Below are 11,367 nucleotides of genomic sequence, written 5' to 3'. Positions count from 1 at the left end.
GGTGTTGAGCATTTATGCTGACGTAAATAGAGCAAATCTTGTAAGATTTTTGGCATACCTTGCTATGGCTAAATATAAATTTTCCCAAAGAGTGAGACACATATATTTACTCAAATGTCTTCTTTTTCCCCCCACAGAGAACTCTGGAATTTAGGATCTAGAAAAGGTATGGCATTTTGACATCTGAAATGCGTAGGGACACTGGTTAACAATTAACAAGAGTTCAACTGAATCGTGCAAACAAGTCAGTCCGCTGGTTCCATCACAATTAAACCATTAGTCTACTGAGCTTCTGCTGTTTACAAATGCGGAAGAGTAAGATGATGTGATAGAAGACAAATATTGAATTAAGAAGGTCAACATAAATCTATAGGTAAACACTTAAACAGGACAGTTACCATGCTTGGCTTATGCCACCGCTGCTCCGTCTCAGTGCAGCTGTGAATTGGAGAAACGAGGGTGAGGTCCATCCTTTGATACAGATGTGCTGCCCACATGAGTCGACTTCCAGAGTTGTGCCAGCTACACACTGACACTGGTAGCTCTTGAGAACAAGGCGGGAATCCCTTAGTACGATCTGTTACTATCAAATTGTGTACTCCTGTCTTCTTGACCGCATATATTTGAAACATTTACGTTTGTCTACTTTGATCGATTCGCCTTACTTTACAGTCATTCAAGACTAGGTCAAGAAGTAGAAAAGGAGCCATAAATGCTGAGAACTCCAAACACTGAACAAAATTGAGTTGTGAGACCCATCTTAGCATAATGGTGATTGAATGGGTGAATATATGCAAGTACAGTATATGTCTCAGACAAACTTAATTTGAGTAACCTCTTCCTGAGAAACTTTAACTGTCAGGAACTTGTAATCAAAGTAGTCGACTTTCTTTTTTGCTCAGATTATGGGAATTTTTTTTCTTCACATCTACGTGAAACACTCAGATCAAATAATAACTGCCAAGTCCTTGTTTGAAACTAGAATTCCAGACATTGCGTTACATGAATTTTTTTTTTTAAATTCGATTATAAATAAGGAACAGCATACGCTTTGTAAACACTTGTAAACCGTGCTTACTTACCTTCATAATTGTGAATATACGAGACAGTCTTCCAATAATTGTTGGAATATACACACGTGCAGTTAAAATCTTTTAGTCCTTGGAATATGACGTGGAGGACGACGTCGCTTGAATGATACGATTTACGTACTTCAAAGTAAAGGGAGGTAAATCGAGCAGGGATCAATTGGGGGTGTTGGGGGAGTGGGGGAATAAAATAATGATCATTTGTCCAATCACCTGAGCTTGGCACCTGTCATTTACAATGACTCTCGATGACGTGTGTGAGTTGGGATGGCTAGTGGATGATAAGTGTTGTTGTGGAGGAGATCTTTTCCTCCACGTGTTCGTTTTCTCTCGGGTAGTGAGAATGTTGATTATCTGGATACAGGCTGGAGATCGATGAACAGTTCCTTCGAAGCTTTTATTTCTACAGAATATTCCGGGCACAAGTGAGTTACAGACAATGGCTGCAGCTTCTCACAAGTGCCAAGATTACAGAGGACGTACAATATTCTTATACTATCTTGAAGGGCGGTACCACACAGTTTCCAGTAAACAGTTCACCGGACGTACAGCGATACATTCAAGGACACTATTCACAAAACAAAAGCCCATTTGAGGAATAGATGAGGTTTTTTAGTCATGACTGCACCTGGCAGAAATTGCGATAACACTCACAAAGATACATCCGCAGAACAAAGCTCTACTGAGGAAATAAGGAAATTAAAACAGTTATGACTAAATCTGGGCAGAGGACCCTCTTCAGTGTATAGGGATACGGATATGCTGCTTAATCTTAGATTGCTAAACAAAATGATATCATGCTAGTGGCTTGACTTATGTTTTATTCAAATAAAGATGAGTGCATAGAATTATTATGGGAAGATTCTTGTGAGAGGATTAAAAAGGACAGGCAGACAAGTATCAAGGGTAAGGTCAGGCTGTTGAGCTTCATGTGGAAAAGTTCAAAGCCTAATTGTTAAAAATGAAACATTTGTGCATAAGTGGCTGGCAAGCGAACAGAGGAAGCGTCTGACATCATCAACTGGAATTCACCCACCTTCTGTAACTCAACGGCAACGAGGAGGAGAGGTCCGACTCCAGGAATAAATAACCTTTGTCAATTTGCATAATCTTTGGTAGAGACTAGATAGATATTGACCCAGAGCTCTGAAATGTATAGACTCCTCTTTCCGGAAATAAATTGATGTGCTTTTAATTTGTCGTTGTAATGGTGGTTCTTTCACAAAAACGAACACACATGGAGCCTACAGTAGAGGAAAAAACTGGTGATTTTAAAACACAGGTTCCTTCAAGTGCCATCGTCGATTCATCATGTTTAGCAAACTTAAGTGGCGCGCAAAAAGAGAAGTACAGACAGAAACACGATGAGCTTATGACAAAAATATTTTAAGACTTGTTCTTTAGTCAAAGCCTGCAGGCAAACGCTAGCATCCCGCCAGAGTTGAGTGGTAGCGTCCCTGAATGCTCTATCGCTGGAATAGCACATTGACCCGTCAACAGAAGCCCATATAGCTTCTAATACTTGAGTACAGCTTCTTTTTGTTATGAAGTAGAATTGTTGAGATTTAAAACTACGGCTAAGTACTGTAGCAACCCTTGTAGGAGGTTCAGGGGTTCTATGGTTTCTGATAGTCTGGAGGGGCCGTGAAGGCAACATGAAACTATGGTAGCGTGTTGCCTTGGCGTGGTTAGGTAAGGCCGACAATAATTGTTACAAATTGTCATTAAGTTGTTGCTAGCTCATCGCTAGGCCTGATTATTTGTGCAAAGCTACAAAACTTTTTTTTTTGGGGGGGTGATGAACTTAGTGTGTTAGCTCCATTGCCGCAACTTGTAAGTAAACTTCACTATACTTCCCTTCACGAATCAACCTCAGCTTTACTATTTCAATGCCATATTACCAATATCTTTTGCTGAATTTGTCACCGGGAAACAAAAAAAATACACACAAAAAATATTTTGGGGTTGATGTCAAGTATCTTTGTATCAAAACGTGTGTATGAGAGAGTTGAAGCTCCTTTTTGCTTTTCACTTGTTTGTTTTTTCACTGGTCGAGTTGAAAGGTTTCCCCCAAAAAATTGAGGCTCGGAAAACTAATTTCCCTCTCTGCAGCATGGTATACAAGTGGTTAGCATGTTTGCTTTTGGTTTTGCATTGCTTCCTCTGGCATTCCAAAATAATGTATATTAAAAATCCATAAGACAGAAAAGACCAGACAAATATAAAAAAATATATATATTGTTTTGATTTTTTTTGCTTGTTTGATTTTTTTGACATTTATTATAGGATATACATAAGTAACTATAAAAGTATTCAAGTTACATTACTTTAATATTAAAAGACTTGGATTACGCACGAACTACATTTTTTTAAACAGGTAACTAGCAACTGTATCGTAATACATTATAAAAATAACCCTCCCAGCCCTGTGATTAAGTGAAAATATTAAAATAGGTTAAAATAGATTAAAAGAGGAGAGGAAAATATAATTTAAAGAGCAACAGTGTATTTTTTTCTTCTTTATTTTTTTAACAGTTGCAGTGCTGAAGAGAAAAGGGTTGTCCAAACTTGTCTGGGGTGCTTGGCTTGGTTGGGAAGCACTGTTTTCAATCAATTTAATTGTGTCTTGCTTCCAAATATCTTTATTGAGTCATCATTTCAAGAGATTGCGTGTGTGTGCATGCGTGCGCGCGCGCCTGTGTGTATGTGTGTGTGTTTAATACATGTATACAGTGATGTTTTTCAACTGGCACTGATTGAATCTGCACTTACAATTAAGAATATATGTCATTTAAATGAGCAACGTATTGCAAATACAGAAAGAAATGGACTCAATAACATAGTAATCCACTTTGTTTACTAAGTCAAACTACATGTGAGTGTTGGCTGAGCTCTCAGGATCTGCAAAAAGCAAAAAATAGTTACCCAGTTATTAATGTAAGCAAGCTATGTTCAAAGAAATATTTTTTTGTTTTTTTTGCTGTGTTTCTTTGTGGGATGACTTAATGCATAAACAAAATTTTAAAATTCCGTTTTAAGAAACATCGCCAGTGAAAATTAGTATGTCAATTATGTACAATCACACTTCTTCAGTACATTTGCAAAATGTACAAATCTTCCATAAATGGCCACTTGCGTACAACATGATATTATAACTAGAAAAAGTCCCGCACGACACAATTAATATGATTTGCTATTATAATTGAATAATGTTGAATCAAATTGTCAAAAAGAAAAAAATTAAATAAAGCATTTCTCCTTTATGGAAAAAATAAAAAATAGTTGGAGGTGGTAGATATAGTGCTGATTACTTACATTGGCACATGTAAGCAACCTCCAAGTACTTGTAGGTGCCTCGACAGGGGTCTCCAAACACGCCATTGCTGGCTTTGATCGTACAGTTGTTTTTCCCATTGCAACTATGGATGTGGAAGAAATAGGCTTATTACTGTGCTAACTACTGTTTTGATTACGTAATTGAATAATTTCAAAATTGTAATATTACGGAGTCTGGACCTTAATATCACTATTTAAAAATGTATAAGCTTGTAAAAGCAAACTGAGAGTGTCAGGCAGACATGTTTGATAGGGCAGGAAAGTTCAACTCCACTTCTGCAGGAGGCCCAAAGAAAACCCACACCAGTTATGCTAACCCCATGCTTCATTTTGCCATCCACGATCAAAACTTAAATGCTTAAATAATGTCTGTTTTCTACCCGTTATAAAACCTCACGAAATTCTCATTAGATCAGGCTGTGATTTCTTTCAAAGTGTGCCATCGTACCTGGTGACGACAAGTTCAGTTGGATGCAGGCATTCCACATTTTGTATCTGGCCCGGAGGCCTTTTGAACGAGCACGTGGTCCGGTCGCGGCGTCCATAGTCAGCACCCAAGACGAAAATTACTTGTCCTTCATCTGGCATCAAGATGAGAGAAAGAAGGTTGATTGATGATGGTAATGTGGGTAGTCAAAATCCAAATAAGTATTCAGGAGCATTAATAATAAACACACAATAAAATATAATCTATGCAATGATGCTTGTTATACAGGAATTCATCATGAAAAAAGATTCATCTCACCACAAAACAAAGGTACCAAAGATCCCTCACAAGCCACCACGGTAACTGTTGAATGTAAATTAAAAACATTATATAGAAAATGCTACACATTTTATATGTCACACATAATTTCATACGAGACATACTTGCAGGCAAGCAGGTGAAATTGGTCTGCAGATATTTAAAGGTGCCAACACAGGGATCAGGATTGCGGAAATCCCCTGTGATCACTTCACATGATTTTTTGCCGTTGCATCTGGAAAACATAATAATAAAAGCAGGAATCAGCAGAAGAAACACAAAGGCAGTCACACGAAAGTTTGCCTTTAATAATCCATCCATCTACTTAACCACTTATTTCTCACAAGGGTGTCAAGGGTGCTGGAGCCTATCCAGCTGTCTTTGGGCAGTAGGCGGGGTTACACCCTGAACTGGTTGCCAGCAAATCGCAGGGTACACAAAGACAAAGAACCATCCACACACACAACTACACTTATTGACAATTTGGAGTGTTCAATTAACCTGCCACTCATTTCTTTGTAATGTGGGAGGAGACCGGAGGAAATTTAATTTTTGCATTGTCAGGCAGACGTGCTAAACAGTCGGCCACCATACCACCTGCTGTGAAAATGTACATTTTAATCATTTAGAATATATATATATATATATTTTAAAGCAAGCGCTATTGCAGCACATCTACTGTACCTACTTGGGCAAGTGGAAAAGGATGATTCCATGTTGTAAGAGCATAAATGAATTTATAGAGAATTTTAAACAAATAAACAGTAAAACATCAGCGTACAGTACATTATAAATAATCAAACATAAAAAACACAACAATAATACTACTATTAATAGCATAATTTTTTTTTATATCTGAGTGAAATCTATTATGTGTTCTATTTAAAATTATTTTGGACAACAGGGCCGGTTCTAAACAGGCTTACCTGAGGGAGCAGTCAGAAATGTGAAGGGGGCATCATACGTATGCACACAACATGCGCCGGAACTTTTTTCTTACAACAACAACAATAAAAATAATAATAAGGTAACTCTATGGAACATAAAACAATATATACTGTATATTCCTGCAGTTAACTAATTATAAACGTGGGTTGTTCACCCAGTTTAGAACTGGCATTAACATTAAAAAGTGTGAAGTGCAATCTAAAACTTGACTTTTCTAACCTTCTTTGTCTCAAAATCATCAATGACATCATCATACGAAATATGTTGTACACCTGTTTTGATTGATGACAAGCCCAGAGAGATACTCCTGTCACATAGTAGACCTCAACTACGTTTTATAATAAGATTAATAATAACACACTAGAAATGATTTAAACATCTATATCACATGTAGCTTACAAAATGTCATGTCAAAGTATGTTAGAAGTTATTTCATTTGGCAAGTAAATCCACATCAGGCAGATGTCTGTGTTGTTGCAAACACACGACACACTCAACTACGTTTCCTATGGGTGAAATTAGTTCCATCACATGATGCCTCAATTTTAATAGTTGCTAGTTCAGCCAAACTAAATACCAAATGAAATCCAGTCGAGTTTTGTGGCTGAGCAACATATTAGCAAGAGGCTAATAAATAGCTGATAGCCAACTGTCACTCTCATAATGCACTCATAGCAATCGGCCTACCTTTTCTGTTTCTCCTCTCCTCTCCTTTTTCTAAACTGAGCACCTGATGGCTATTGGTAGTAGTTGTCATCAAGTACCCAAACGTAAGCATACATACAAGCGCGGGGAGAACACGCAAACTTCACAGGGCTGAGGAGAAATTGGAACCCTGAATCGAACTGTGAGCCATATTTGATAACCAAATATCTTAGCAAAGATGTTTCTGTCTCAGTCACTCACCCTACAAGAGCCAACAGGGTACATTAAATAAATATGTTTTTACAAAAAATAACCTAAAATGACAACTTGATGTCAGGTAAAGCATACCTTTTCCTGAGGTCGTCTACGGTGTCTCGCCGAGCGCACTGCGTGTTAGCCAGCTGCTGGGGAGGTCTGCCCTCACTGCAAATCAGTGAGCTTGAACGACCGTATAAAGCCTGCTGCACGCTGATGACTCCATATTCTGTCATATGACAAGAGAGACAGCAATCATCCTGGAACTGTCCTGTCCTGTACTGGAAACTCAAAGTGATCAACCCCCTTTGGAAATGATGTCTATATCGTACAAATCTCTGAAAGTTGCCTTTGAGAGGTACAGCAACTTTATGCCATTTCAGTCAGTGTAGGTCATAGTGTTGAAAGGCACTATTTAAGACAAAGGCTGTAGTTTTACCACAGTTAAGACGGTGGTCAAATGAAGCGTCTGAATCACAGGTGGTTACTTGCTCTGCAGAATAAACAACTGCGGATACAAGAACAGATGTATAAAAAAGACGGAAATACTTATACTGTATATGTTGGGCATGAACTTTGAAAGTCACCTGCTGTGAGGAAAAAACCTGATGCGGTCAGCACTGGAAAACAAACATCAGTTTAGATACAGTAGGTGGAAAAATTATTTTTAACTCTTTCACTGCCACTGACGTTTAAAGACGTCAAGTAAAAACCTACGCTTCACTGCCAATGACGTCAAAAGACGTCATCCAATGATTTTTTTTTTTTTTTTTTGAAACGGGTAGAGGAAACCCTTCCGCATGTCTGATGAAAGTTTCAAGTCTGTCTGTTGTGCCTAATGACTATTTTTGGCCCCTAGAGGGCAGCGATGACTCTCTTTTGACAAGATCGGGTGGGCGTCAGTAGAGGCGGAGCTAGAGCGTCGAGCAGGAGATGAGAATGGAAGACAAAGGAAAAATGGCGGCCGGTCGCGAGGAGCTCACACCCGAGACGTTTTTTTCAAAGACCAAAAGCATCGCTGAAAAAGCACATTGTTGACGATGATCATCATAGATGATGAAGATGAGGGTGACTCCGTGGTTGGAAAGCATTGACGCGGCAGTAGAAGACGTTAGATGGAGCTAGATGGAGGAGGGAACGGGCAATGGCGAGCGTTTGCAAGCAGCTCTACACTTACAAGACGAAAGGCATCGACCAACGCTAAAATAGTGCATTGATGACGACGGTGATTATCCTCGATGATGATGAAGGTGAATCCGAGCTTGACGGCGAAATTGGAACCGCTGACGCGGCGGCTATTACGGTGTCGTAACGCGGAGCGCAACCGAGCACGCACAGGCGGACGTTCGATCGGACGACGGAGAGTGCCCCGAGTCCAATGCATATTCATCGGAGGAAGTGTGTACAGTCTGCTACTTGCTTTTTATTCCCCGGAAAAAAAGGCCGTCAAGAAAGTGTAACGTTTGCACGCAAAACGGACCAATGTGAAAGTGAAAGTAAACTGTGTGCGAGTCCTGGCGTCTCCCTGTACGCAGGAGAGCGTTACAAATAGAAAAAGTCTATTTGAAACATCCACATAATTGTAAATAGTACCACAGTTGCACACATTAGTAAATAGTTTGCGAAATTGTTTTGTCAAATTGTTACACTGTTGAATGGAAATAAACGCATTTTGCAATCAAAAAACACTTTTTCATTGTTGGTGAAAGCGTTTTACAGAAGTAAAGCACTATTTAGGTGTTTGTGGCATCATTCATGGACAAAAAGAAGTGTAGAATTCACTAGAGTGCATGAAATAACATCGTTTCACAAAAAGCTCTTTTTCTCCGTTTTTTGTTTCAAAAGAGAGAATTTCGGTGAAAGTAACCATTTTCTATTGTTGATTACTGAAGAACGGAATAAGGTAGAAACAAACTTTTTTTTTTTTCTGATGAAAGCTGAGAGTCCAATCTTTCATTTGGTAGTATGTGTGTTTCCATAGTCCAAACACAACATTTTCTGTGGACCTTGAAAGATCACTCTAAATGCTTAAATCGGCTGGCAGTGGGGACAACCCGTTTCTGAAAACGTCTGGCAGTGAAAGAGCTAGTTTAGCCCTATATTTCTGTTGGGCAAGAATACAGTAGGTTTATCATGTATCGCTAGCGAGACACATGCACATTGCGCCTGTGCCCGTGAACAACTGAGCATGAAGTTGATTTCTTCTTTTTCACTTTCTGCATTACCTAATTCCGTTTGTTTCTTTGGTGCATAAAATAACCGAGAAGACATATTTTTCTTCTAGTTTACAGTTTGTTTCTCTTATTGTTTTATTTATAATGAAATATATGAGCACAACACTTTTGTTTTTGCTCACATTTTTAATGAGCTGAACTCAAAGGCCTAAGGGTTAGGGTTAGACTTTTTCTATGTACACTAAGGACTTTTTTTTTTTTAAATACTGTAAAAAAAAAAAGAAGGTCTAAATCTGCATTAGTGAGCACTTCTTCTTTGCCGAGTTAATACATCCACTTCACTGGTGTGGCATATCAAGATGCTGATTATATAGTATTGATAATTGCACACAAAAAGGGGCCATTCTAAAATGTGCGGTTTTATTCAATGGGGCTGGCAGGAGGGTCAGAAAAGCACTTAGTATATGGTGGGACACCATTTTCTATCCATCCATCCAACTCTTATCCAAAGCGCTTATCCTCATACATTGCAACACATGTCCTTCGCATAGTTGATCAGGTTGTTGCACTGAATTTTTATGGAAAAGCTCTAATACCACTTTTTGCAACCCATTTTAAAGTTACAAAATTTGTTTTGGATCGAGACAGACAGACATACTATTGACAGAGCAAGCAATCAACAATCTAACTTATCCACTCACTATTTTGACTTTTACCAACAAATGTATTTCAAAAGTGAATACTTACACAGTGCTGAGCTGAGTCTGAAGAAGGAGGGCATGTTTCAGACGATCCGGTCTGTAGCACTAATGATGATCAAAGGCAGATCACTAGTATTTATAATGACTGCAAGGCTATCACCCAAGTTGATTTGGCAAAAGCCACTCCCACTAACCTTTCCTCACTATTTTTTTTCCACATCAAACTGCCACCATAAATAACGGAAACGAAACTTAAATACACCGCATTCAGGAAAAGAAGGTTGAACAATAGGTTACATTGCGAGATTAGAAGAGATGAGCCTCTGATTACACATTGCATACCTCTGAAATGTACACGGTTGCGGAACGTCTTACTCAAGAAAATATTGCAGAAAGCTTTTGTTACAAGAAGCGGCACTTACTGGAACACCAGTTGTGCAGTGACCACCGAGCATTGGCCGCTTTGAAAAAGGCTGCTCAAAGAGAAAGCAAATTTGAGCTCATCTGTTTACTAAATAAGCCAAATACCATAAATCTTTCTATCAGAGCTACACCAAAAACAAAACAAAATGCCCCACAAGATGTTTCTTATAATGAAACTTTCAAAAGGTTTGTAGAATCTGTCGTCTAAGAAAGTATTGTTAAGTGCAAGAAAGTCCCATCCATGAACCAATTGACAAAACCACTGTTTATGAAATCCATGCAGGTATTAGTCCTTAATCTTGGACACACACTAACTTCCATCCATCCATCCATCCATTTTCTTGGCCGCTTTTCCTCACAAGGGTCGCGGGGGTGCTGGAGCCTATCCCAGCTGGCTTCGGGCAGTAGGCGGGGTACACCCTGAACTGGTTGCCAGCCAATCGCAGGGCACACAGAGATGAACAACCACACTCACAATCACACCTAGGGACAATTTGGAGTGTTCAATTAACCTGCCATGCATGTCTTTGGAATGTGGGAGGAAACCGGAGTACCCGGTGAAAACCCACGCAAGCACGGGGAGAACATGCAAACTCCACCCAGGTAGGCCGAAGCCCGGACTCGATCTCACGTCCTCTGCACTGAGTGGCGGACGTGCTAACCAGTCAGCCACCGTGCTGCACACTAACTTCCAGTTAAAGTGAAATGAAGAATCTGACATTTGTGGAATTTGTGGTTTGTAGATCTGAGCAAAATTAAGTGACATTCTATCGTCTTGAGTCAAAAACTGCAGCTGAGATGAGTGATCAAGAAGTTACTCAAATTCACCATTCTCAAGAAGAGATCATCAGAAATGTGTTCATTACCAGCCAATTTCTGAACACAGAAGTTAAGGACGCACCAGCCATTTTGAATAAGTGTCCCTCTTCTGCATCACTGTTGAATTTGGAAACTGCTTTGAAGATGATATCACTTCCTCTCTTCAATTTCCTTGCCTGGTGCCCCGGGGGGAAGTGTTGAACTACTTCTGGACACGTTAGTGACCACTATCG

At 39.3% G+C, this 11,367-nt stretch overlaps 1 protein-coding gene across 1 annotated transcript; it reads right to left on the bottom strand.

The window, feature by feature from the left end:
* Positions 1-3,926: 3,926 nt before the first annotated feature.
* Positions 3,927-10,057, bottom strand: LOC144035187 (L-rhamnose-binding lectin SML-like). Its single transcript, XM_077544699.1, has 9 exons — positions 9,939-10,057; positions 7,605-7,637; positions 7,457-7,525; positions 7,111-7,246; positions 5,295-5,404; positions 5,170-5,214; positions 4,873-5,005; positions 4,404-4,507; positions 3,927-3,989 (listed from the first exon to the last, which is right to left on the bottom strand). The coding sequence occupies exons 1-9, from the start codon at positions 9,970-9,972 to the stop codon at positions 3,958-3,960; spliced, it is 696 nt and encodes a 231-aa protein (XP_077400825.1). The 5' UTR covers positions 9,973-10,057; the 3' UTR covers positions 3,927-3,957.
* Between the last annotated feature and the right edge of the window lie 1,310 nt (positions 10,058-11,367).

Source organism: Vanacampus margaritifer, chromosome 1, assembly GCF_051991255.1.
Source record: "Vanacampus margaritifer isolate UIUO_Vmar chromosome 1, RoL_Vmar_1.0, whole genome shotgun sequence".
NCBI classification, from domain to species: Eukaryota; Metazoa; Chordata; class Actinopteri; order Syngnathiformes; family Syngnathidae; genus Vanacampus; species Vanacampus margaritifer.
The sequence above is the reverse complement of the archived record's forward strand: the minus strand, read 5'-3'. Positions and strand labels throughout refer to the sequence as shown.